The 21,978-nt window shown below is 64.0% G+C and overlaps 1 protein-coding gene across 2 annotated transcripts; it reads left to right on the plus strand.

Moving 5' to 3' along the window:
• The first annotated feature begins 10 nt into the window (after positions 1-10).
• On the plus strand, positions 11-19,289 carry PDGFA (platelet derived growth factor subunit A). 2 transcript variants are annotated; one of them, XM_049639034.1, is made up of 7 exons: positions 11-704; positions 2,149-2,245; positions 6,925-7,029; positions 9,245-9,432; positions 15,767-15,893; positions 16,268-16,336; positions 18,158-19,289. In XM_049639034.1, the coding sequence occupies exons 1-6, from the start codon at positions 642-644 to the stop codon at positions 16,321-16,323; spliced, it is 636 nt and encodes a 211-aa protein (XP_049494991.1). In that variant the 5' UTR covers positions 11-641; the 3' UTR covers positions 16,324-16,336; positions 18,158-19,289. The 2 variants fall into 2 exon arrangements, with proteins under 2 accessions (XP_049494991.1, XP_049494992.1); XM_049639035.1 differs by lacking the exon at positions 16,268-16,336 and having other exon boundaries at positions 13-704.
• The last annotated feature ends 2,689 nt before the right edge of the window (positions 19,290-21,978 follow it).

The following is a 21,978-nucleotide window of genomic DNA, read 5'->3' on the forward strand; positions in this document are numbered from 1 at the left end:
AGGGGCGCACGCAGGCCTCCGGGCCGCGCCGTGCTGGGCCGCGCCGTGCCCGGCCGGGCGGCGGCTGCAGGAGGAGGGCCGGAGGCGAGCGCGGGGCCGGCGGTGGGCGCGCAGGGCCGCCCGCAGCCCGCAGGGAGAGCGCGAGCCCGCGGCCGGGGCCCGGCCGGGCGTCCAGACAGGTGATGGGTGGTGCGGCGGCGGCGGCTCCAGCCTCGCTCCGGGGTCCCTCTCGGGGCTGATGCCCGCAAATATGCAGAATTACCGGCCGGGTCGCTCCTAAAGCCAGCGCCGGGGAGCGAGCGCGGCGGCGGCCAGCACCGGGAACGCACCAAGGAAGAGGCCCAGCCCCCGCCCTCCGCCCCTTCCGTCCCCACCCCCTACCCGGCGGCCCAGGAGGCTCCCGGCGCGGCGGGCGCGGCGAGCGCGCACTCCCTGCTCCTCCTCCTCGCTGGCGCTGCCCGCCTCTCCGCACTCGCTGCTCGCGCCGGGCGCGCTCCGCCGGCTCCCTGCTCTCCGCGCCACCCTCCTCCGGGCCGCGCTCCCTGAGGGATGGTACTGAATTTCGCCGCCACAGGAGCCCGGCTGGAGCGCCCGCCCCGCGGCCTCGCCTCCCCGCCGAGCCGCCAGCGCCTCGGGACGCGATGAGGACCTGGGCTTGCCTGCTGCTCTTCGGCTGCGGATACCTCGCCCATGCCCTGGCCGAGGTGGGTGCCACCCCCGCGCCCCGTCCCCTCTCCGACTCCCCCGGCGCACGCCTCCTGCAGCCGCCCGCGGGCCGGGGCGCCTCGGGCTCTGGGGCTTTGCGGAGCGCATTTTGATTTCTGCTAGGGTGGTCGATTTTTCGATTTTCCCAACTGGGTTTTATTTTCTGCCAAGCCGAAGTGTGTCTGGTGAGTTTCCAGCGTGTTGCGTCGCTCTGCCGTGGAGGGACGGAGTGGCGCGGGGTGGACGAGTGGGGAGAAACTTCGGGGGGCGCGGGCCCCTCTCCGGAAGGGGAGTCCGGAGGGCGGCGGACAATGCAGTATCGGGGTGCGGGGAGCGCAGAAGGGGGTGTGTGTGACCTGACGGAGCCAGCGGCGGATAAACAGGGGCGGCTGCTGCGGCAGTCCCCGTCAGGCAGGGTGGGCAGCAGGGGGGGGGGGGGGGGTCACAGCCCCTCCCTCCCGCCCCCCCCCCGGTCCCTGTCCCTGAGCCTAGCCCTGGCTAGGCTGGGCCGGCGCAGTCCCGCCAGCCCGGGGCCTGCTTACAGGTGGCTGAGTGAGGCGAGCCGGGGCCGGGCCAGGCGCCCGCGCCCTCCCACCGCCGGCGTCCCCACCCCCCCAATGTCGAATCCCGAATCCCCGGGAGCTCTCCTGTGATGAATGACTTTCTGCAGCCCCCGTCGTGGGAACTTGGTGCTTGAGACCCCTTCCCCACCCCCTCCCCAGCAGCGACCCCCGACTCCCTTTAAAAATCTGGAGGGGGGGGGAGCCCGCGAGGCGGGGGTGGTCTGGGCAGGGACCGCGAGCTGCGAGAGGTGGAGATTTAACCCTCCCATTGCCATGCAGCCTCTCCCAGCCGGCGGCTGGATTTGGGGCGTCTTGGGCGGCGCTAGGGCCGCGGCCGGGCCGTAGCGGGTGGGGCGCGCGTGTGAACGAGTGAATGCGCGCGCGCGTGTTTTTGCGACGGAGACCCTCGACCCCGCAGGTTCGGCCGGGGATTCCGGGGTGTGAAATTTAAGCCGCTGGCAGGATTAAAGTGTTAAGGCTGCCGTGACTTTCGTCGCCGATCCGTGACGCATTTCAACTTGATCTTTCTGGATGTCGATTTCACTATTAAATCAGAAACTCCTCGGGCTCTCCGCTGCCCCTAGACCTACTGTAACCGACACCCGGGGCGGAGGGTCCGCAGTGCCGGGCTTTTGTTTGAAAATTTAAAGGTGGGAGGGCTTTCTTTCTGCAAAGGTGGACCTGGATGGGAGCCGAGCATTTGGGGTCTCACCCAGCCCCACCCCTGGCCTCGGACTCCAGGGCCCCGCGGGTAGGGGCCGGGCAGCCTTCGAGCAGGAGGCCGGGGGGCGAGGGGCGGGCGCGCGGGGGGGGGGGGGGGGGGGGCGCAGGGCGTGAGCCGGCCCGGCCGCTGGCGCTGACCGTGTGGGTCTGTTTGCAGGAAGCCGAGATCCCCCACGAGGTGATTGAGAGGCTGGCGCACAGTCAGATCCACAGCATCCGGGACCTCCAGCGACTCCTGGAGATAGACTCCGTAGGTAAATCGCGCCCCTTCCCTCGGCGCGCGGGGTGGGTGTGCGGGGGTATGAGCCCCGCGCCGCCTCCCGAGCTCGGGCCGGGCCGGGCGCCGCTCAGGAACGAACCGAAAGGTCAGAATCCAATCCCGGGCCATAAAAGCCCAGGCGGATGAGTCAGGAGTTTCTCTTCCAATCCCCACTTTCTCTCCGGAGGCGGCCGCGATTTGCTCGCTTGCCCGGGGATTGTTTTTGCATTTAAGGAAAATGCCGTGTGTGTCACTGAAAGTTCAGCCGCATAGGGGGCGCCGGCGCCCGGGCCAGGTGTGCGGGCCCCGGGCCTGCCCTCCGGCCGGAGGAGCGGCAGAGCGGGCCGGGGCCTGGGCGCGGAGCCCTGGCCGTGCGCCTCGCGGGCAGGCGTGTGCTGGAGGAGCTGCCCCCTTGTCTTCGCGGGGAACTGGTGCCCCGCTCCTGTGGCGGGGGCGGCGGGGCCTTTGTGGTTTCCGGAGACCCGTGCCTTTCTCTTTTCACGGGCCAATAAAAAGGCACGTCTTGGACACATCTGCTGTTTGGGGACTATTTTGGGGCTCACCCCCAGGCCCTGGAGCCTAGCCACTCCGGTTTATCTGTAAATGGAGAGTTTTGAAGATCTTTAGCGTCAGCTGCAGAATTGGAGGGGACTGGCGCGCACCGGTCCCCTGGGACCCAGGTTGTAGTGGGTGGTGTTTGTTGATGGCTGGCTGCACTGCGGTGTGCACTGAGGGGGCCCTTTTCTAGAGGACCAGGATTCTGACCCACATCTTCGCGGTGTCCTGCTCGAAATTTGTCTTTGGTGGGGGAAACGAGGCATGTGGAGGGTCAGCGACAGAAATGCATCTGTCAGAGGACATTTGTCAGTGTCTGCTTGAAAAGAGGCCCAAGATGGACTTGTCAGACAGAGCCACGGCAAGTGGTGGAGGTCGGTGGAAGGATTCAGTGAAGATTTCTGTCTCCCTGCAGACTACCCTGAAAGAGGGGGGCTGAGGGGGAATTAAGTAAAATCACATGGTCTAGTCATTTGGAAATTTGTACCTAATTATGGTGGTGGAGAGGCCTGAACTATTTTCATTTCATGCCAAGACCATTTTCTAGCAAGGCCCATGGTTTCTGTAGTTTCGTGACCCAGGAAATCCTCTGGCTGATCCTTATCAGGAAGGGGGTAGAATTTCACTTGGAGATCAGAGTTGGGCCAGGGGGGGATTTTGGTCTGGTTCCTTGATGTGTAACCCTGGGGAGAAGGATTTGGCTTCGGTTAGCTGAGGAGAAGCCTGCATTCTGCTGGGCCCTGGCGGATTTGTACCAGTGGGGAGACCGCTTCCCTGAGAAGGTTCACGGCCTTTTTTTTCAGCTTTCGGGAACGAGGCCTGTGAAGGGCTGGGCCTCCCTGTGGGAAGGCTTTGGGACGCCACCGGGAAATGGGCCATTCACTTTCTGTTGGGACCATTCTTATTCTGGTCTCTGCAGCCCCGCCCCCCACCCCCACCCATTAACACTTTTTGCATTTGCAGCTGGGTGGGTTATGCTGATGGCATTCCTGACCTGGGGGCTCTTGGGCCCGGGATTCTCTGGGAGGGTCCAAATTGAAGAAGCTGGACGCACCAGCTAGTTCCCTGGGCTGGTCTCAAATTGCCCCCTTACCAAAAGCCCCGGGCCCTCCTCCTCGTCCTGCACCCCCACCCCTGTCTGCCGCACGGTTTGGGGTCTGGCTAGGATCCTGGGTTAGGACTCATCTTGCTGGGGATACCGGGGTGAGAATGGAGCCGGGCTTCTGGGATCTTACGTGCTCGCCAGGAGCGGGCCTAGGAGGCCCTTTGTGACACAGCCTCGGGTGGCTCTCCATCCAGGTCTGGCCCCTTTCACGGGGATGTGGAAGCTGGGAACCACGGCAGTGCGTGGCCTCTGGCCTCAGCGTAGGGGTTGCTGCTGGCTGCTTCTAGAGCTTGTTTTGGGGTCTTTCCCCCCCCAACACCTGTTCCCGCCCAAAGGGATGAGTTGAACCAGATCTTGCTGTTGGGGAAGGTTGTAAACAGCCGAGGGGTCAGTTGTCTGTGCACTGAGCTGCCCTCCAGGCCCTGGAGCCTGTCTGGGATCCCTGAGGAAGGAGCTGGGGTGTGGAGAAACCCAGACACCCAGCCGGTGGGTGTTTATCCCTCTTGGTAACTCAAGGGTGAGGCGCTCCCCCCCCCCCCCCACCCCAGGTCGGAGGTCGGGGTGTGAAGGGAATTCGGCCCCAGGGGCAGAAAAGGCTTTTTCTTACAGGCTGACTCCTCCCTCCTGGCATGGGCGGGGCTTAGGGGGACCTGTAGGATCCCGGGGTTCTTCCCCGTGGGTGGGTGGGTGTATCCCCATTTTACAGATGAAGCCTGTCCCGGTAGGATTCCTACCCCAGGGGCAATGGCAACAGCCCTGAGTCTGAGCGTTGCTGGAGGGCGAACGGAGTTAGGGCGTCGCTGACTCTCCACGTGGGGCGTTTGGGTGGAGGGACCAGTGTGTGGTCTCTGAGTGACCAGTAGCTGGAGTTCAGGATGAGAAAGAGCCACTGAGCAGGACAGCGGGGGTGCTTTGTTATCCCAGCAGCCGGGGTTGGGGGGGGGGGGGTGGTCACTGAGTGACTGATGCATAAACATCCCCGTCCTGGGCCATTAATGCTGCTCTAGGACTGAAGGCTGGAGGGGGCTTGTCCCCATCCTGAGCTGTCACTCGGACATTTGTGCACGGGAGACAAAAGGGAGACCCACTTGATTAACTGTCCTGAGAGCAGTTTTAGGCCATCGTTCAGGCGGGGCCTTCTCCCCCAAGTCGCTGCTGGGCCACTTCTCAAGCGGCATCAATCAGAAGGCCGCTCCCCCGTGAGCGTGGATGGGCGCGCAGTGCACGGCCACCCATCTGGATCCGCGGGCAACGGAGGGCGTGTTTGACCAGGAGCTATTTCTCTCCCGCCTCTTGTCTTGAAAGCAATCTGCCGGTTCAGGTTTCAGCGCCGTTGATAAGCTGGCAGGGCCCTTGTCTTCTCTGTTTATTCAGGCGAGAGGCCCGGACGGGGCTCCCGGGTCCTCCTGTGGCCATGCCCCTACCCAGCGCTCGCGTCTTGGGCCTCAGTTTCCTCAGGTGTCAGGAAGTGGAGGCGCCCCCTGGGGACACGTTGGGACCGAGTCTCCAGGAAAGCGATAGGTGACCCCTGGCTTTAGTAAGTCTCGGAAGCTGGTGGCCCGCGTGCCGTGACGCTTGCCCCTGGAAGCTGACAGCGGGCCGGCTTCTCTTTGGTGTGGGGACGGCAAGATGGCCGCCACCGGGACGTGACTCATAAATGTCACTTTTTTGCGAAAAAATGCCTCTTGTAACAGTTGGTTGATGGGAAATTCTTACTGCATGAATAGTTGTGTTCTGATCTTATTTCGGGTCTCAAAAAAATTAGTGGCAGTGGAACATTGAGTCATTCTAAGTGAAAAGTTGGGTTTTTCCCAGACTTCAGTTTTCTGAAAGAACGTATCTTGTGCTGATTGCACCTTTCGCCTGGTATTTGGTTTTCATGTTGAAAGAGTGGAGCTTTCGGACAGTCCCTGAGGCCTTGGTGGTCCGGGCGCCCAGGAGGGGGCCTCCGGTTTGGGCTGGTGGCCGGGACACCACGGAAGAAGGGGTCTGCTGGAGCCCCTGTCTGTTGGAGCTCCTCAGACCCGGGGCCCCTGCTCCTCTACAGGGGGAGGCCGAGGCTGGAGGGGGATGTGGAAGGAGACCCCCTTCCCCCCGTGGCTGGGTCTGGGGTCAAGGCAGGGAGACCAGGTGCGACCCACAGCAGTCATCCTCCGGGCACAGGCAGTGTCATGGGGCCTGGTCGGTGTGAGTGGCAGGCGGCAGGACTGTGTGTCCCTCCTACCCCCCCTGGGGCTCCCCTAGGCTGCCCGGGGGCACTGGGGTGGGAGAGGGCGGTGGCGTGTGTCCTGGGGCTGTCGCGGGCCTGGGGGATGAGGGTCCGGTTCTGATTTTAGCGCTGGGACCACTGCTCTGAGGCCAAGGGCAGCAAGCACGCTTGCCTTCCTGCCAGCCGGCTTCTCGGCCGCGCACTGGGATTCCCGCTCCTTTGCTTCTCTGCGTGCGTTTCCGGTGGACTCAGAGTGGGCCAGGCGGGGTCCAGCTGTCGGTCCAGTGGGGCCTGGCTTCCCGTGCCCCTCAAAGGTTAGGGTGCTTCATCGAGAGTCGGTCTGGCGAGAAAGAGGGAGACACACACACACACACACCCCAGGAAAGTCACAGCGTGCTGGTCCTTCTGGCACCTTTTCCCGGAGGTGGGCCTGGGAAAAGGGGGCTGTGAGCAGGGGGCCTGGGTCTTTTGGACAAGGAAGGCCTTCCCTGCTCTGGCCCTCACTTGGGGAGGCGCCCCAGGGGAGACCACACGTGGCCCCTTTACCCCAAGTCCACAGCTTTGCTTCAAGGTACGGCCAGGGCACAGCCCGGGCCCCTCTGTGTGTGCTTCGCAGAGGTTGGGGGGCCGAGTTTTGGCAGTCAGGACGCGCATCCTCTGCGCCTGTGGGAGTGGCGGGTCTCCTAGGGGACCCTGTCTGTCTGGGGGAGGCAGGTAGGAAGCATTGCTGGACAGGCCCCCGGGCGCCACGCAGACGGGGGGCGGGGGGGGGCTGCCGGTCACCATTTCCTCTTTCTCCCTGCAGGGCCCGAGGGTGCTCTGGAGGCAAGTCTGAGAGCCCACGGGGGCCACTCCTCCAAGCATGCGCCCGAGAAGCGGCCCGTGCCCATTCGGAGGAAGAGAAGCATTGGTGAGCCCCGGGCCTGCCGGGTGGGGGGGGCGCCGGGCTGGGGGGGGCTCGCCCCCACCGTGCCTTCGGGACCACCACCCCCGCCCTCCTCCGTGAAACAAAGGCCCGGCCTGCGCAGGGGCCCCAGCGACTTCAGCTCTGGCCGCCCGCCGTCTCTGGAGGCCTCCCTCCTCTGCCGGGGGCGTCTCCCTGCCCTGGCCCGTCTGCTGCCTGCTGCAGCCTGGCCTGGGCCAAGAGTTTCCAGGAGAGGAGAGCCATCATAAATTCCTTAAGTGCCCGGTCTTGTTGGGGCCTGTTCTGGAGGAGGCCTCGCTGGAAAACATGGTCGTGTTTCATTTGCAGTCTGTAGCGCGGTGCACTGGAGCTCAGGCTCCGGGCTGCGGAGCCAGAGATGCGGCCGAGCTGTGTGTGCTGGGCCCTGCCCTCGGCCCCCGCCCCGCTCGGCCTCGGCTCCTGGGCTCTGCCCGGCCTGGGTTCAGGTGGCGTTTCTGTCCTGTCGCCTAGCAGGGCATCCCCGTGTCTGCTGGCTCCTGAGGAAGGACTGGCCGTTGTTGGGGGGGGGGGGGGGGGGGCTCTGGGGGCTCTGGGTCGGCTGCGACACAGCCTCGGCCTGCGCTTTCTTGCGCTGGGACTCGGGCTCCGGGGTTGGAGTCGATGCCACCTGGGGGTTCGTTCCTGCCACTTTTCCTTACTGCCTGGTTGTGACCACGCACTGCTGCTCTCTGCTGTGTGCCATTGGGCAGCACCTGCCTTCTCCGAGCTTTAGATTTCCTCCCAGGAGGTAGATTTCCTAGCTTCTGTCATTGAGCGCAGCGTGTGGGTGATGATTCCTAGCGAAGGCAGCGGACGTTTACCGTTTGACTGTAGGTTTCAGGTTCTCCAGACCAGTGTCAGAGGCCTGTCCTATTCCAGACCAGGAGCCCTGGACTCAAGTCCTCTCTCCCCAGCTCCACCCTCGGCCCCACCTGGATGGGTTCCCCAGACCCCTCCCAGGTGGTGGGCACTGGGCTGGGAGCTGAGACCACCCCCCCCCCCCTCCCGCGCCCAGCACCCAGCCTTCCCTGTAGGTGGGGCTGTTCTTGGGGGCCCAGTGCCCCCCCTCTCCAGGTGCTCCCTGAGCACCTTGGGGGATTCGAGTACCCCGAGTCTCCCGAGGCTCTGGGGGGGGGTCTCACCCTAGTGGCAGATGGGCAGGAGAGAGGCTGGCACCCCTCCCTGGCTTCACCCACATCTCAAGCTTGTCTGCAGAAGACAAGGCCCTGCCTCATGCCAGCTGGCCACAGGGGTCAGGCCGAGCCCTCTGCACCCAGGAGCGGCTCCCTCCAGTTCTGGGCTCAGGGGTCCCTGCTTGCCCCTGGAGGCAGCAGCTCCCGTGGGCAGCACCAGAGCCTGGCGGGGCTCTCCAGGCACACGGTGGGGGGCCCTCCAGGCACACGGTGGGGGGCCAGGGCCAGCGCCACAGCCGGATGCTGCCAGAGGGCGGCATGTGCACTGGGGTCCCCGGGTGGATTCCTCATCTGGCGGGCATGGCCTGGCGCCCCCTGAACTTCGGGGCTTCGGGGTGGACGGGCTGGCCTGTGCTGAGGAGCACAGAGGAGGTAGCACCAGCTTCTCCTCGGAGGCTGGCGGGGTGGTCTCTTGGTGACCTTTGCTGAGCAGAACTGTGGCTGGTGGGCTGGGGAGGCAGGGCCGTGTCCCTTCCTGGGGCAGGGCCTGGCCTTGTGGGGGTGGCAGCAGGCAGGGCTGTCGCTGTGGGGGTCCCAGCCTCAGCTTCCCTGTTCTACCCATTTTCCACCGGCCCTGGGAGCGCCCTAACCGTCGATGGAGACACTCCCCTTTCAGCATCGGTTCCCACGCCCGCCCCCTCTGCGGGCCACCTGGGGCTTCCCTGGCCTCTGGGCTCCCTGTGTCTTGTGGTCCCCTTTGCCAGCAAGGCCTTTCTCCTGGGGGGTCCCCGCCTGGCCCTCGCTGCTGCTCACTCACCTTGATCCCGCTCAGATGCACCTGTCCGGGTCCGGGGTGTCTCTCCCCCTTTGCTCGGCCCGGGAGCCGTGGGACATTTTCCGCTTGGGAGAGGCTGCGGCCAGGTGGGGGCGCACCAGCCCGAGCTGGGCTCCCGGTTGCCCCTCCAGGGCCGCGCGGGTCACGGGGTGGCCCGGGTGCTGGTGGGAGCCGGGGCGTGGCCTCCACATTCACCGTGGCTCTTGCCCTGCAGAGGAAGCCATCCCCGCGGTCTGCAAGACCAGAACGGTCATTTACGAGATACCTCGGAGTCAGGTCGACCCCACGTCTGCCAACTTCCTGATCTGGCCCCCGTGCGTGGAGGTGAAGCGCTGTGCGGGCTGCTGCAACACCAGCAGCGTCAAGTGCCAGCCTTCCCGCGTCCACCACCGGAGCGTCAAGGTGAGCCCCGGGGGCGCCCTGCGGCCGGGGACCTGCTCGAGTCCCGAGGCCACGCCCGTTCCCTTGGCCGCACTGCCAGGCTCTGGGTGCAGAGCGGGGGCGGGCAGAGCCGGGACTGGGGCTTGGTCGGCTGCCGGGGGGTGGGGGGGGTGGGGGAGGGGTGTCTGGCTCCCTTCCCCCTCCGCCGCACACAGCCTCCCCCGCGAGGTCGCCGTGGGGAAGGGCCGTGAGGAAAGCAGCCTCGGGACACGTGTTGCTCGTGCACTGCTGCGTGTGTGCTCCGAGCCCCTTGCCACGGGGTGCGTGTGTGTCCGTGGAGTCCTTCTCCGGAAGGGCCCTCCCGGGGTTGCCTCGCTCTCCGGGGCCGCAAGGCCAACGCTTCCCCTCGTTCTCGGAAGCCGTGCTCTGCCCGGAGACCCCCAGGATCGGCGCTGGGCTCACTGTCCCAGGCAGGGTGCCGGCCGTGGTGACCTCCGAGGCAGAACTGGGGGAGGTGTCTCTTCGGGTCACTCTGGCCTGCCAGATGGGGGTCTGTTTGGGGGGGCCAGTGGCCGGAAGGTTCTGCTGGGGCGTGGGTCTGCTTCCCTCGGGCCTCATTTGCTGCATCTGTGAGATGAGTCTGTCTGGGGCTGTGCGGGACCCAGGCGAGTCCCGGGTGGTCCCTGTCTCCGGGAGGGGGCTGCCTTCCTGGGAAGCTGGCTCTGGCCTGGCGGGTTACCGTCCCGGGTGACCCTGGAGTGTGGACTTGGGCAGCGGGCAAGGCATGTCAGACCTTAATTGGGGCTGTGGTCCTCGAGCACCTGGGGCCTTGAGTGAGCAGATTCCACGGCTTGCTGCACTGTGATCCCCAAGGCGGACGCTCCCCTGCAGCGGGGCTCGCAGGGCACTGGCCCGGGACGCTGACTCTTGTCTCCACGGGGCTCTCGGGCCTGACCCACGACGGGGCCCCCAGCCGGGTGCCGAGCCCAGCACTGCACCCTTGTCAAAGGGGGACACAGAGGCCAGAGGGGACAGGACCTGAGCATTCTGCACCTGCTGTGGGGCCGTGGCCAGTGCAGCCTCCCTCAGATCTCGGTGTCGTCACCTGTGCCATGTTGTGAGGGGGCCCTGAGCCCCAAGAATCCAGGTGCTGAGATCTTTCCTTCCTGGGCGTGGGGATGGTGGTGCTCTCTCTCTTTTTTTTTTTTTTGACATTTATTTAGTTTTGAGAAACAGAGTGAGACAGAGCATGAGCAGGGGAGGGGCAGAGAGAGAGGGAGACACAGGATCCGAAGCAGGCTCCGGGCTCCGAGCCGTCAGCACAGAGCCCGACGCGGGGCTCGAACCGAAGTCTGACGCTCAACCGCTGAGCCACCGGGGCGCCCGGTGCTCTTGATGGGACAGCCCCACGCGTGGGCGCTGGGGCTGCCTTTTGTGTCCAGTCGGGCTCTCGCAGATACAGAGGTGCGGGAATGAAGTGGGCTCCTGCCTCCCATGGGGTAAGGACTGTAGAGCGTCTGGTCCTGGGACGGGCAGGGATGCCCTCTCCCTGGCCCACCTGAGTGGGTGGGTGGGGGTCCAGACGCTCCCACGGGGCCTCCAGCACGGTGTGCGTTGGCGGGTGGGGGGTGCGGCCCATGTCTGCCTTGGGCACAGGCCCAAAGGGCTGGGCAGAGTGGCACTGGGCCAGGGCTCCCCCTACGGGCCTTCATCTGCTCTGAGGGGGTCACGGTCCACCCAAGGGGACAGAGGGGCTAGTCCTGCAGCTGGAGCTCAGTGGCCCGGTTCCATGTCCCGCGTCCTGCTCCTCTCAGACCCCTTCCTCCTTCCCCTCTCCCTGCCTCCCCATCACAGGGTTGGCAGGGAAACATCCGGCCCCAGACACTTGGGGTTTTGGCCGAGAAGGGACAAAAGGTCAGTGGGAACAGGAGGTCCATTGTGGAGGCCAGCCTGGCCCCCACGCCTGCCCAGCGAGCTGTCCCTGGTCCGTGGGGTTTGAGGCAGAGCTCATGGCCCTGGGCTCTGCAGAGTCCCGGGCTGAGCGTCCGTGAGGGGCGCTGGGGGCCAGCAGGGGACCGTGTTGCCGGGCAGGTGGGAGGTCCTGCCCTGGGCTGGCACGTGCCTGGTTTTCTGGTTTACGGCCTTTTGATCACAGTTGAAGGTCACAGACTGGAGAAGGGAAGGGAAGGCCGGGAGTGGCCACCTCCTTGAAGCCCAGGCGGTGAATTGTCCAGTGTGCCCAGCTGAAGGCTGCCAGGGGTCCCCAGGCCCTGAGCGTCAGGACTCGCTGACATTGGAGGGTGGCTCTCTTCTGTGACGGCCATAGAGGGTGGCCTGAGGGTTCTTGTGACCCCAGCTCGACCGTGGTTTCAGGTGCGGGCCTTCACTCTCTGGGGCTGTGGCCTCATCCGTTCTCCGGGACCTGCCCTTGGTGGGGGACTGGACCCCATGCCCCCCCGCGTGTCCCCCTGGGCTTGCTAGGGACGGCTGCCATCAGACCTCAGGAAGAGGTGAGCACGTGGTCCTGGGGGCCGTGTCCCTGCATCAGCTTGCCGTGGTCAGTGTTTGGGGTCTGCTCTTGGGGGCACCAAGCATGCTCTCTGACTGGTATCCCGGAGGGACGAGCCCTTCCTCTACTCCCCAGTGAGTGCTGACCCCAGACCCTGCAGGCATCTGACCCTGTCCCCCACACCCAGGCCTCGTGGGCCAGGAGAAGGTGGTGTAGACAGCACGGCCCCGGACTCTGGTGGTGTCGTGCTGGTGGGGCCGGCTATGGGGTGGCCTTGGGAGTTGGGGGTTCCCGTGTTCTTCAGGTAGCCCGCGGGCTTACAGCTGAGTTGGTCACTCAGTTAAGTCGGTCAGGCCCACAGGTCTCCAGAGGCCAGGACCCAGCTCTGTGACCACGTCCAGGGCAGCTGGCTGTGGCTTTGCATTGCTAGACCTCCGGCTTCTGGAAGGGGGTCTGAGTGTGTTCGCTGGGGTGCCCCGGACAGGCCTCTGCACCTCGGATGGAGTGGGGGGGTCCAGTTCAGGGGCCTTGGGGAGAGATGAGCGGCTCTATCGGCGAGGGTCTCCCGTGAAGGGATTCCGAGCCCCTCCCCACGGCGAGCAGGGCTCCAGGCTCCCGCCCCCTGCCTGCCTGGGGAGAGCCCTAGACGTGGCCTCAGGAAGCCATTGCCCCTGGGCTGTGCTGGCCTTTCTAGCCGGCGGGGGGACGAAGGCTCCACACCGCCTGCCTGCTGAGCCAGGTCAGAGCATGTGTCATGACCCTGGGGCTCAGTCCCGTGGAGTGGATGTGGAGGACGCAGAGGGACACCAGGAGTCCCGTGTCTGGAACAGCAGGGCTCTGGAGTCCTGCCCAGCAGGACAGGTTTCCCCCACTTAGAAAGTCCCTCGGTTAAGGGATGAGCTCAAGGCCTCTGCGGTTTCCAAGTCCAGGCCTCCTTCCAGCGAAAGGAGACGCCCAGGTTCCCTGTCTGTAAACGGACCCTAGCTGTGCCCTCACGGGGTAGCTGTGAGCGTGACAACGAGCGGCACAGGTGGGTCCAGTAAATGCTGGTGTTTGTCATCGACGGTGCCCCGCCCTGGACTCTGGGGGCGGGGGCGCGGAGCTTCAGGTCATTGGTGAGCGTCCTTCGTCTGGAAGGGGTCGTGGCATCACCGGGTGATGTGTTTGGGTGGATTTGCCCCAGGGGTGAGCGGGTGTGGGGCGGTTCATGGCGGGCCGACTTGCAGTGGGAAAGCTGAGTGTCCTGTTTATCAGGTGCAGCTCAGGCCCCCAGGAGACAGACAAAAGGGGAAGGGAGGGAGGGGCGGGGCACGGCACCCCGTCTGGGTTCCTGGACGGGTCTGGGGGCCTCAGCCCCCACGAGGGTCCCCAGGACATAGCTGCCTTGTTCTGGGGATTGGCTAGCATGGAGGCCGCTTTTGAGAATTTAATACTGACAGTGTGCTCTTGGGGGGAAAAATGCAGCCATTTCCTGGCCAGACAGAGGTGGCGGAACGGCCCGGAATCCTCACATACCCAGAAGCAGGTGCAATCATAAATCACTGTTTGTTTTTCTTTGATAAAGACGGGCCCGTCTGAGGAGAAAGTGGGTTCCCAGACCGCAGTGGCTGGGGTTGTGAGTGCTTTGCCAAGGGGACCACGGGGGGTGGATTCGTGGAGTGCCCACCCTCCCCGTGGTGGCCGGTCTGTCGTGTGCAGAGAACAAGCCTGCCCCCCACCCCCCCGCATCTGCCCCCCCAGGGGACACAATAGGTGAGGCGCTTGCTGAACAGAGGCTGTGCAAGCAGGGGGGCCAGGCTGGGGTCCCTGTGAGGTGGACCCTCCCGGTGCCCTAAGGGCTGGGGGCCGCTGTGGGAAGGCACAGGGGGCCCCTCACTCCGGAAGGTGCCCGTAGCAAGTCCCAGTGCTTTTATGCGTGCGAAGTCCTGGGGGCTGTGACGCTTGTGCCCAAGAGCCCCATGTCCAAGGATCTCTCCGTCTCCCTGCCTCCCTCCCTCCCTCCCTCCCTCCCTCTCTCTCTCTCCCTCCCTCCCTCCCTCCCTGCCTCCCGTGTGGTCCTGGCTCCCAGAACAGCCCGTGGAGCTAACCGTGCCCTGTGGCTGTGGTTGGTCATGCCCCCAGCCCCTTTCTCTTTCTGTTGTCTACTTAGGAGGCTTCCCAGGCCTGGCCCCAGACCTGGCCTGGCTCCCACCCCACCTGTGAGCCCACACCTGGCCGTCCACATTCACACCTGAGGCTGCACACCTCTTCCCGCGCTCGCGGGGCACCCAGCCCCCTTTGCGCTGCGGGTTAACCATTAATGCAGCCCCGCGGCCACAGGTCTGGACAAGCCAGGGGCCTGCTGACCTGTGGGATGGGCTGTCCCACTTGCCTGGGGTCCTCTGGCTTCTGGACTCCAGGCCTCTGCAAAGGAGCCATTCCTCCCGCCTTCCCCCCGCCCCCCACCACCACACCGTCCCTCCTGCCTCCTCCCCTCCTGACTGTCCCCAGGCTGGGGGTTTCTGCTGTCAGTCATGCCTGGGTGCACCCTGCTCCCTTTCTGCCTCAGTTTCCCCAGGCCAACAGAGAGGGGGACAGAACAGATACCCCTGAGGGCCGTTGCCGGGACCTGAGACCGCAGCCCCGGCGTTGGCACAGACGGAATGTGTGTCCTGTGCCCGGGTCCGCAGGGTTCAGGGCTGGCGGGAAGATGGCCCTCCTGCCCCTGCTGGGGATTGAGCTCAGGCACTTGGTGGGGGGAGCCCGTTGGGGCTGCAGAGAGGGGCGGGGAGGATTGTTTCTCACGTTGTCTATTTCCTCCGTGCCCTGGGATGAAGCGAGGCCACCTTGACCCTGCTCGCTGTGTGTGCGAAGTGCCCTCTGATGCCAGGTGCATGCGTGTGTGCGTGTGTGTGTGTGTGTGTGTGTAAGCAGTTTCTGTTTCTAGGACACGGCTCGTGCGTGTGTGTGTGCTGTGAGTGCACGTGTGTGTCCACGTGGAGGGCGGAGCTGTGTTCCCATGACAGAAGGAGCCCGTGGGGCCCGTGGGGACTTGGTCACTTGGCTGCCCGGACTTGTGCCCCGCGGGCTGGACCGTCAGGCCTGCTGCGCTGCGGTTCTGTGCCGAGGGTTTGGGCCGACACGGCCTGTGGATGGAGCAGGCGCTGGCTCAGTTCTAGACCCTTCCGGGAGGGCCCTGGGTCCCTGCCCATGTTTCCGGGAAGCCTGGCTTTCTCCAGTCCCAGGGCGGCTGCGGCCGGGGCGTGAGAAGGCCTCAAGGCTGGGACTGAGGCCGTGGGGTGGCTGTGGGGTGGGCAGTGTGGCCTGGAGCCCGTGGCGTCCTGATCTGCCGTCCAAAGGAGACCAGAATCCACGTCCAAACCTGACAGCCTTCCTGTGGGCCCTGAGGGCTGTGCTCGCTCCTCCTGGGGCTTTGGCGGGATGGGCAGAGGGGAGAGTGACCCCCCTCCAAGCCCCGTGCAGCAGGCCAGGTCCTCGGCCGTGGGATTTTCCCCTTGAATAAGCAAGCTTGCGTCTGGAAACCGGCCACTGCCGCGGATGCCCTTAAGACCCGGGAGCGAACCCCTTCCCTGCCCTGTGTCCCTCAGAGCTCTTACCTCAAGGGGCACCTGCACGCCTGCCGGCTGGCACCAATGAGCCTTCGGGTTCCGAGTGAAGTGGACCAGACTGCAAATGCCGAGGGCTCCTTTTCCGCCAACACTCCTGCCTCTTCCTCTAGGAAGGAGGTCGGAGGGTGGAGTTCAGAGGTCGCCCTCCCGGCCCCAGGTGGGGCCGGGCACCTCCCCCCTCCCCCAGTGACTGGTGTGGGGCGCGGCCGGGGCGCTCACGGCGGGGTTGTCCCGGCAGGTGGCCAAGGTGGAGTACATCAGGAAGAAGCCAAAGTTAAAGGAGGTGCAGGTCCGGCTGGAGGAGCATTTGGAGTGCACGTGCACGGCCACCGGCCCGACCCCGGACCACCGGGAGGAGGAGACAGGTAGGCGCTGCCGCTGCCGGGGACACTGCTGCCCGCAGGCGTCGCTGGGGTGCGAAGGGGCAGACGCTCGAAGTCCCCACCACGCGGGGTGGGGGGGTCGGGGGCCGTGTGGCCGAGAAAGGCCCTGCCCCCGGGAGGTGGGCGCTGGGTGTGCTGGGGGACCTGGCGGCCTCCCCCGTCCCGGGCAGACTTTGCCCAGAAGCAGCGTGGCGTTGGGACCCGCCGTGTCGGGCTGGCTCAGGGCACCAGGAAGTGTCTCTGTGCCAAAGCTAATCGAGTTTTCTTCCAGAAAGACAAACACCTGAGGTATTTATTGCTGCAGCTTTGCAGCCCTCCCTTAGGCCCGCTCACCCTCCCTGCCCTTCTGTTAACAGGAAGGCGTAGGGAGTCAGGTAAAAAACGGAAAAGAAAAAGGTTAAAACCCACCTAACGCAGCCAACCAGGTAGGAGCTGCCCGTGGATACACTGTGGTCTTGCGGGTGGAGGTGTGCTGGCTGATCACACGGCGAATCCCTCCCTCGGCGGCCTGATTGGGCCTGATCCGTCTGCAAGCTTCCGGGGCCTGGCTGGGCTGTGGGTCTGCTCGCTCCCGTCCCCGGCTCCCCCTCCTGCCGCACACGGAGCCTGATCCACGGCTCCCTTCTGCTCTGGAGCCCCTGCTCTGGCTTTGGCCTCTTCCGCTGATTGGGGAGGCCCCAGCATCACGTGACTGGAGTGATTTGGGTTCCTGAACAGCCCTGGGGTAGCTCCGACGTTCGTTAGCTGGGATCACCACGTCCGGCAGGTTACCCGCCCCATTTGACAGATGAGAAATTGAGGCTTACAGGATTGTGGGTTAGGGTAGTCAAAGACCGAGTAGATCCTGCCTGAAACCGTTTCATAAACGTACGGGGCTGTTGGCTACTGTGTTGGAAATTGTGTTTGGCTGCTAGTAACCACACCGAAAACAGGGCTGAGATAAGATAGGCATTTAAGAGTAGGCGTGGCCTTCTCCGGGTATCATCGGGAAGGACCCCCTTCCGTTTGGGACTGGTGGTGTCTGTCCTCAGAATTGCTTCGTGGTTCAGTATGGCTGCTGAAGCTCCGGAAATCACATCTACACCCCAGGCTTGGAAGAGTAAGGTGGGGAGAGGGGCAGAAAAACCCTCTCGGACAAGTGCCCCCTGGGGACTGGTGCTCTCATACCCTGGCTGTCCTTCGGCTGCCGGGGGCCCGGGAAGTGTAGTCTTGTAGAGAGGTGTACTGTTTCCCAGAGGAAGACGGGGTTTGAGCAGGCACAGCCGTCACGGAGGCCGTTTCCAGCCTTTCTGCTCCTTGTTGGCGGCCTGTCTGCTCTGGAGAACCCCCCTGGCGTGGGGGAGCCCGTAGCGTCCAAACAGGTGGCTGTGGGAGAAATTCTTAGAGGCGATGTCCAAGAGCCCGGGCTCTGGTGGAGCGAGCGCGGAAAGCTGCCAGGTCAGGAGTGCTGGGGCCCGAGGGTCCGGGCCATTCAGTAGAATCCTCTGGGGAGGAGAGGTCCACGAGGGGGTTCCTGGAGCAGCCTCAGAACAACTGCCTGGCTGAGGCTTTTGCTTTCCCCGGGGGTGCGGCTCCACGCCTCCCTGCGCATCCAGTCGGCACACTGCTGGTTGGGCTTGGCCTCCATGGGCCAGCCGATGACAGGACCCCGAGTGAGAGGCCAGGGGTGTCCCTGCCACCCCAGGCCCTGCTAGCGTGTGGGCGGTAAAGGTGTTGAGATGAGCGGTGAGCAGGTAACACGGGTAGGGAAGAGTGGCTCTTAGCTCAGAGCTCAGTGTAGTATCTGCCTGGACACAGAGACCCTGCCTGTCTGCCTGGTGGTGTCCATCTTCAGGGTTGTCTCATGGCCCAGGATGGCTGCCAGAGCTCCAGAAGTCACGTCAAGCCCTACGTCGGAGGAAAGAGGCAAAAAAAAAATAAAACAAAAAAACAAAACCCACCGAAACAAAACACAACTTTCTGGGCCTCAGTTCCCCTCATCTGTGCAATGGGAGAATGGGGGCTTGCTCTAAGGAATGTTCTGTGAGATCCCAAGAGTCTAACCCCAATCCTGGTCAGGATGTTACGGAAAGGGTAATGAGGTACATCTGATTTGAAAAATTCCACCAAACCCTCGAATCCCGAGACTCGTCGTGGTGCGTGCGTGAGTGCGTACCCTCGCTCAGGTTCATCGTTCCGCGGCGGTCCCCACCCACGAGCGCGCTCGGTCCCCCCTCAGTGTCCGCCTGTCTCCTCTCTCCCTGCAGATGTGAGGTGAGAATAAGCCAGCGGCCCTTTTCCGGGACACGGATGTACATGGCGTGTTACATTCCTGAACCTACTATGTGCGGTGCTTACTGCCAGTGTGTGGTCTTTGTCCTCCGTGAAAAACTGTCTCCACGCGCACTCTGGAGAACAAAGAGACAGTATACGTTTGTTCAGTGCGACATCAAAGCAAGTATTGTAGCGCTCGGTGAAACAATAGGAAGCCTCGTCGTCAAACAAAAAAGACAGAGAGCGAGCAAACAACCACGAAACATGACAAACAAAACTGACTCACACAAATATCTACACAGTTGTCGGAATGGAGGGACGCCCCGTGGGCCGGACGTGTCGCGCCTCGGTGGACTGGATTTCTGTCCAGGGTGGTCACAGGTGCTTCTGCCGGGAACACAGCGCCTGCTTTCCGGAGGACTCCGGGCGGGCGCCGAGGGCCCTGCGGGGCACGCGGGAGCCAGGAGTGTCTCAGAACCGCCACGGGACTTAGAAACACATCTCCTTGCCGTAGTGTTTAAGTCTATACAGAAACCTTCCCGAGAGCCTTAAGTGGATTTTTTTTTACACCATAAAGTGATTATTAAGCTTTCCTTTTTACTCTTTGGCTAGTGTTTTTGTTTTTGTTCTTGTTTTTTTTTTTAAAATGATCTCTTGGATGGCATTGACACCTATAACACCAGGCTGCTGTAAGTCAGGACAGTGGGACGGTATTTCTCCTCGCAGGATGCAAACAAACGAGATGTATTGAAATAAACATGGTGTGCCCACCTATGCATCATTTCCTAAATGTTTCTGGCTTTACGTGTTTCTCCCCTGCCCCATTTCATCTTACTTTTTAATTTAAGCCATTTCGAGAGAACAGTTGCGTGAACCAATCGAGTCCGTCCCGGCCTGCCGGTCCCGGGCTCCCCGCCCTGGCCGCCGCCAGGCCGCCCCTGTGCCAGTGTTTGGACAGAATCTAAATTCTTTATTTTTGGGAAGATGTTACGCTTTACATGTATTCAACAGAAATGTGTGTGTGTGTTGTGTTTTTGTTTTGTAAAGGTGAAGTTTGTATTTTTATCTAATATTACCACTTTTATATACCTGAGAGCCTGCTATGTTTTTGTTTTTTTTTTTTTTTTGAACCAAAAGGAAAAAGAAAAACTCACCAACAAAACCCGTACACGGGAAAAGTGCTTTGTGGTCCATTTTTCTAGTCGCGTGACCGAGTCTAGACCCGTCTCCCCATCACGTGTCCGCGGAGCGGTTTCTGGAGCTGCGGACGATCATTTGGAGGAGCCCCGCGCCCTCCCCGCCACAAGAGCCCGCGGAGCGAGGCCAGCTCTCGAGATTCCGGAGCCTCGCGGGGATGGGCCAACGGAGCCATCGGGCCAGGGGCGCGGCCGAGCAGACGATGGGTTTAATCTGGAAGTCAGTTGACTTGATTGTCCCCGCGTGCGCGAGCCAGTGAAGGCAGGCAGCCCCACGTCGCCCGTGGCCTGCCGTCCGTGTCCCCAAAGTGGACACGCTACGTGGCCGTCAAGATCCCTTTGCTGTGGGCGGGGACTCCAGCGCGAGAGCAAGTGTCTCCGGTATCTGTGTGTTCGTGGGAGGACTTTTATAAAGGAATTTCTTCAGCAGCACATCTCCACGGTGTAGTTTTTGGTCGGCAGGACGAGCGAAGGGAGCCTGGGGTGGGGGGGGCGGAGGGGGCAGGTGGCCACGGGCCCCCTGTTCGCGCCCAGCCCCAGGTGCAGCTGACGCCGTGCCGGGCATCTCGAGCCCGCGCCGCTCACGACCCCGTGCGCTGGCAGTGGATCTGACGGGAGATGGACGATGGTGATTTATGTGTTTATGTCTCCGTGAGATGCTGATGATACCACCCGGTTTCTTCCCTTCGCCCAAAGCCGGCGGACGGAAGGATCTGTCCGTTAACGCTGGAGCAGAAAAGCCGGTGCCCTCCTGGGGAGGGGGTGAGGCGGGAAGAGGGCCCGGGGGCGGCGGGGGGAGGGTTGGGGGGAGACCTGGCCGCCTGTCTCCCTGCCGAGGGCCTGTGCTGCTGGGTGGAGCGGGGGCGGGCAGGCTGGCGTCCACACCCAGCCAGGAAGGGGCTGACACCCGGCGGAGGCCGCGGTCTGTGGCCGGGTTGTTTCTGGATCGCAGGCCTACGTGGCCCACAGGCTTTGTTGCGGCTTTGCCCTAAATTCTTGGCATTTCTGCGCCTGCCTGGGCCCCTCCCAGCCTGTCACCCTAGCCCGTACCTGGGTGCGTCTGCTCAGGGCTGGTGCTCTGCAATCTTGTAAGCCTTGTGTCCCTGAGCCACGGGCCTCTGTGTCCATCTGCACTGTGGGGACCGCAGCTTGGCATACAGCAAGGGTTCTGTACGAGGCGCACGGGGACCCCGGCGGGGACCTCCCTGTGCAGAAGCACGGCGCCCCCGCCCCCTGGCTTGTCCTTTCGGCTCCCGGGCCCGACGCTGCAGCGGAGCAAAGCTTTGGGTGGCTTCCCTTCCACTGGATGCCCTGCCCGGAGAGCCACAGTCACCTGTCCTTGCCCAGGGCCCCTCCTCCCAGCTTGGGCAGCCCACGCCCCCCACCCACACTTGCCGCCCTGGTCCGTGAAGTGGGTGTTCCTGGCGTGTGTGGTGGGGTTCCACACGCTGCTCTCCAGCCTGGGCCGGGCCCAGACCACTGCGTTCTGGGGGGTGGGCACAAAGGATGGGGCGCTGCGCCCTTGACATGCCCTTGGGCCTCGGAAGAGGGGGCCACGTTCTCCGGGGGCGGGGCGCAGCAGGCAGCCTGGCCTCGGCCTCCCTGGGACACGTGGGCCAGGGGAGCCTCTCTGCAGTGCCGTGGCCGTGGCCGTGGCCGGGCCCGGGTGAGGACCTTCACGTGCTGTGGAACAGGGTTGGGGACGGCGGCCGCCCGGACCCCCAGCGAGTGCAACATGCCCAGGGTCAGAGGAGAAGGAAGAAGAGGAGAAGACCCAGAGGGTCAGGGGTTCGGACAAGGCCTCCCATAGTCCTCTCCCCACCCACAACCCATCCCCGTGGAGGCGGGCCCAAGGCCCTGACCCGTGACCTGGCGCCACGGCGAGTCCTTCCTGCCACGTGCCGCCGGCCGGTGCAGCCCGAGTGCGTTTTACGAAGTGCGTGTGTTTGGCCGGCGATGTGACGCGCAGTGTAGCTAGTGGTGCCACCATTCTCTCCGGTACTCGTGTCCCCGCCTGTCCCCGCACGACATCATCACATCGGTGACTCTTCCCTCCGCTTGTCCTTCCCACCCCCCGCGACTTGCTGTGTCCCAACTGGGAGTTTGTGCCTCCGAATCCCCTTCCCCTGTTTCGCCCGCCCCCCACCCCCAGCAGCGCTGAGTTTTATCTCCTCCTCCCCGTCACCGTCACCGCAGCCGTCACCACGTCCCATGGGAAGGGCCGGCCCTTGGTCCCAGCTGCTCCCAGCCAAGCTGAAGCTCCAGGCCAGTTAGGCTGTCCTCCACCTGTCCCGCTTCGCCCGGGATGGAGCAGAGACGCCTGGTCCCCGGGCCTGGTCCCTGGTGAGTGTCAGGTTCTGTGGTCTGCCACGGCGTGTGGCGTCCTTGTGCGGACGGGGACAGAGGCTCCGAAGCTCAGGCGTCCCCCCGAGGCAGTAGCTGGAGGTGGGATTTGTGGCTGGCCCCCGCCCCGCTCACGTCCGCTTGGGGTCCCAGCTGCAGTTCCCTTGGGGCGCCCGCTGCTGTCCCAGCCCCGCCCCTGCCGGCTGCACGCCAGGAGGCTCCGCGATGGGTCTCGTCCTGGGGCTCCGGGTATCAGGACCCGGCAAGGTTGCGGT

This window comes from Panthera uncia, chromosome E3 (assembly GCF_023721935.1).
Source record: "Panthera uncia isolate 11264 chromosome E3, Puncia_PCG_1.0, whole genome shotgun sequence".
Taxonomy (NCBI): domain Eukaryota; kingdom Metazoa; phylum Chordata; class Mammalia; order Carnivora; family Felidae; genus Panthera; species Panthera uncia.